A 3,003-nucleotide genomic window follows, 5' to 3' on the forward strand; every position below is an offset into this window, starting at 1 on the left:
TTAAGATAAAATTTACCATTGCCTTTTTGAGATATTAGAGTAGGACAATTGTGTAATTAAAATTTCCCCTAGTCTGAGAAATGGGATGTTTATAATTTTTTATTATCAAGACTGTTTCCAAAGTATATGAGGATTTAAGGATTGACACTAATCTTTGTACATATTTAAATATGAGGGTGAAATATATTTTGTAAGCTTCAATGTAATTATAATGATTTAACTTTGAGAAAGTTAGTCTGCATTTGCATAAGAAAAAGAGACTATTTAAACAATTTATAATTGAAAAAATCTTTAATTTGAATTTTGTCTAAATTCAGAATAATCCTTTTCATGTTACAGATATAGAAATATCTATGAACCTTTAAAATTACTGATGTCATTCTTAAATCTAAATGGCCAGGAACTATCTGAAAATTAGTTTGTATTTAACTATGATTGTCTAATTGGTTGGTTGATTCATAGAGATGGGTCAGATAGAAATGGAAACATCTTATCCCTCTTGTAAAAAAGATTCTAGTGACTTAACTTAATAATAATGATATTGTACATGAGCTCCTGATTTCTTATGTACTTAATAACAAAGACAGGTAAAGATTTCTCTAGTCCTGTGAAAGGAATCAAAAGTGCTTTGTTACATGCTAATGATTTTTCAAAATGTTTTAAAATGTGATTAATTTTCTCAATTGTAGATACGTCTGCAGTAGCAAAAATAAAAGCAAATTATTTCAAGTCATCTCTTTGCAAATTAAAAACAAATATGATTGACTACAAGACTCAGAAATTGAATATTATTTCTTCTTGAGGAAGAAAAATAAGAGTACCACTGTAGGTGACATTTATCCTCCCCTATGGAAGAATGGGGTTTCAAAAAATTATTACAATGGTGTTTTAATCCACATTAAATTTATCTAAGATTTTCATACTGTTGCCACTTTGAGATTTTTGATAGCGAAATGTTCAGAAAACATTCCCATTGCTGCCTTGGAATAGACTTGTGGAATAAAAACTGACATTTAGCTTTCAGAGATTGGAAAGAGACTCTGACCCTTTATATTTTTAAAAACAATCTGTATTGTTTATTTAATTCCAAGTATTTTTTTTTAATTGCTATCCTACCACTTCCCCTGGTCCTGGCTGCTATATTGGTCCATTCTTTAAAACAACATACACAGTCTAGCAAGGCACATGTCAGCTAGGCTTTAGATTGGAGCTAACCCTGGAAAATGTTTGTTCAAACAACCCTGTCTTCAGTCTTTCCTTCTGAGGTGAAGCTTTTGAGAAAGTAATGAGAAAATTAATCAAGTGGGAGATTGGGATCTGCCTGAGTCCTATCACTCCCAAGGTCTATGAATGGCATGGATGGGGGTATTAGTACAGCCTTCAGGTAGTAGCTATTGATGTTCCTTCAAAGAGCTTCCTAAGGTTAGAGTCCTTGGGGGCACTGGGACCTGGCCTTGCTAGTGGTAGCCACAAAGGGCCGCGAGGCTCAGTTGGTCATCACTGGGTGAGGAAGGGTCAGGGTCACTGTAGATCTGAGTCAGGGCTAAGCTTAGGATTTCTTTCTTCTCTTTATAAAACCGTAGTTCTTGTCCAGCTTTCCTGGCTTCCTCCAACTGCCTCAGGGCCATTCGCAGCTCTTGAGAGAGAATTCCTGGTGACTCCCGCTCCTTCATGATCCAGTCCAGTGCCATGTGGCTGCGCATCTTTTCATCTAGTGAATACTGGGAATAATAGGAGATGACTTCCTGGGAACCAAGAAACCAAAGTTCAGAGTGTCAGTAGAGGGCCACAGAAGCACGGTGCTCAAGGCCTCCCTCCCCCTCCACCCCAGTCTTGGGCTTCACCAACAACCAAATTTCTCTGATATCCAGAGATGAAAACCAAATCTCCTGGACATACTTTTAAAAAGGAAATGATGAGCTAATTTTGGTCCAGCCGAACAAGTCACTCAGGTCTGCCTCAAAATACTATTAGGTAGGAAGGACAATAATGTTCACAAAATAAAGCCCTTACATCTCTAAAAAACACAAGCCTTCTTTTGAAAAATATATTCCTAGAAAAATTGGTATGAATATTGCCTCATCCTTTCACTGGAAACTTCTGCCCAGCATCATCTCCTTTGACAAGATAGAAGAGTGAAACACCTTTTGCAGAAAATAGGAAGTGTTTATTCAAGGGAGCTTCAGAACAAGACTTGTTGGAAGCCAGGAGAGTCAGCCTCCTAGCTGCTGTGCTATTCACATAAGGAAAATAACAGTCTAGATAGGTCATGGTAACTACAGAGAGAATGTTAAAAATGTATTATGGGGGATTTGGAAGATGGCGGCGAGGGGAGTGCATTACCCCCGTGTGCTGCTTCACTGTGTGGGAGTATGACAAGTCAGGTCGGCTAAAGGATATCTTGTTAGGAATTTCCAGCAATAGTGGGGTGCTCCGGAACCTGGAGGAAGGATTTCCATCGCACGAGGATCGGCTACGGGGACTCAAACGCGAGAGGTTTGTCGCACGGAGGGTAACTGCTTATTCAGCAAATCGCCCCGCGGCTAGAGTCTGCAGTGTGCGCTGGGATAGAGACGCAGGGTTACAGCGCTGCAGTTTCTGCCAGCCGCGCAAGCACCGTACTCAGGGCTGAATTCTGGGTTCCAGACGGGGTAAGGAAGCGGTCCTGCTCGGTTCTACACACCGGTCAGTCCACAGAGGAGGCCAGCAGCCACCATCTTGGTAAACTGACGTCACGTCCCCTGTTTTCGACTGACCGCAACTCATTCAGCCATAGATCAGGTAATTCCAGGCTACAATTCGCCTGTGGCTTGCAAACAGATTGCTAGGGTTCTGCGCCTGGGTGCTTCTAAGAACCTGAGCCTATCGGAGCGAACGCCGAGCGCGGGGCGCCCGAGTTCCGGCTCCCGGAACCGCCCCGCGGAGGCTGCTTCATGAACCCTGCCCCTATCAGAGCATACAACAAGCACTAAGCAGCCAAACTCCGGCTCCCGGAACTGAGCC

General features: G+C 41.5%; 1 protein-coding gene across 1 annotated transcript in view; it reads right to left on the minus strand.

Moving 5' to 3' along the window:
• Positions 1–272: 272 nt before the first annotated feature.
• Lix1 (limb and CNS expressed 1) overlaps positions 273–3,003 on the minus strand; it is a 55,659-nt gene continuing 52,928 nt past the window's right edge. The window contains exon 6 of the mRNA XM_015477328.2: positions 273–1,745. Coding sequence (XP_015332814.1) covers positions 1,458–1,745 — 288 coding nt within the window. The 3' untranslated portion in view covers positions 273–1,457. The remainder of the gene's footprint in view (positions 1,746–3,003) is intronic.

The sequence above is a fragment of the Marmota marmota genome, unplaced genomic scaffold (genome assembly GCF_001458135.2).
Source record: "Marmota marmota marmota unplaced genomic scaffold, marMar, whole genome shotgun sequence".
Taxonomy (NCBI): domain Eukaryota; kingdom Metazoa; phylum Chordata; class Mammalia; order Rodentia; family Sciuridae; genus Marmota; species Marmota marmota.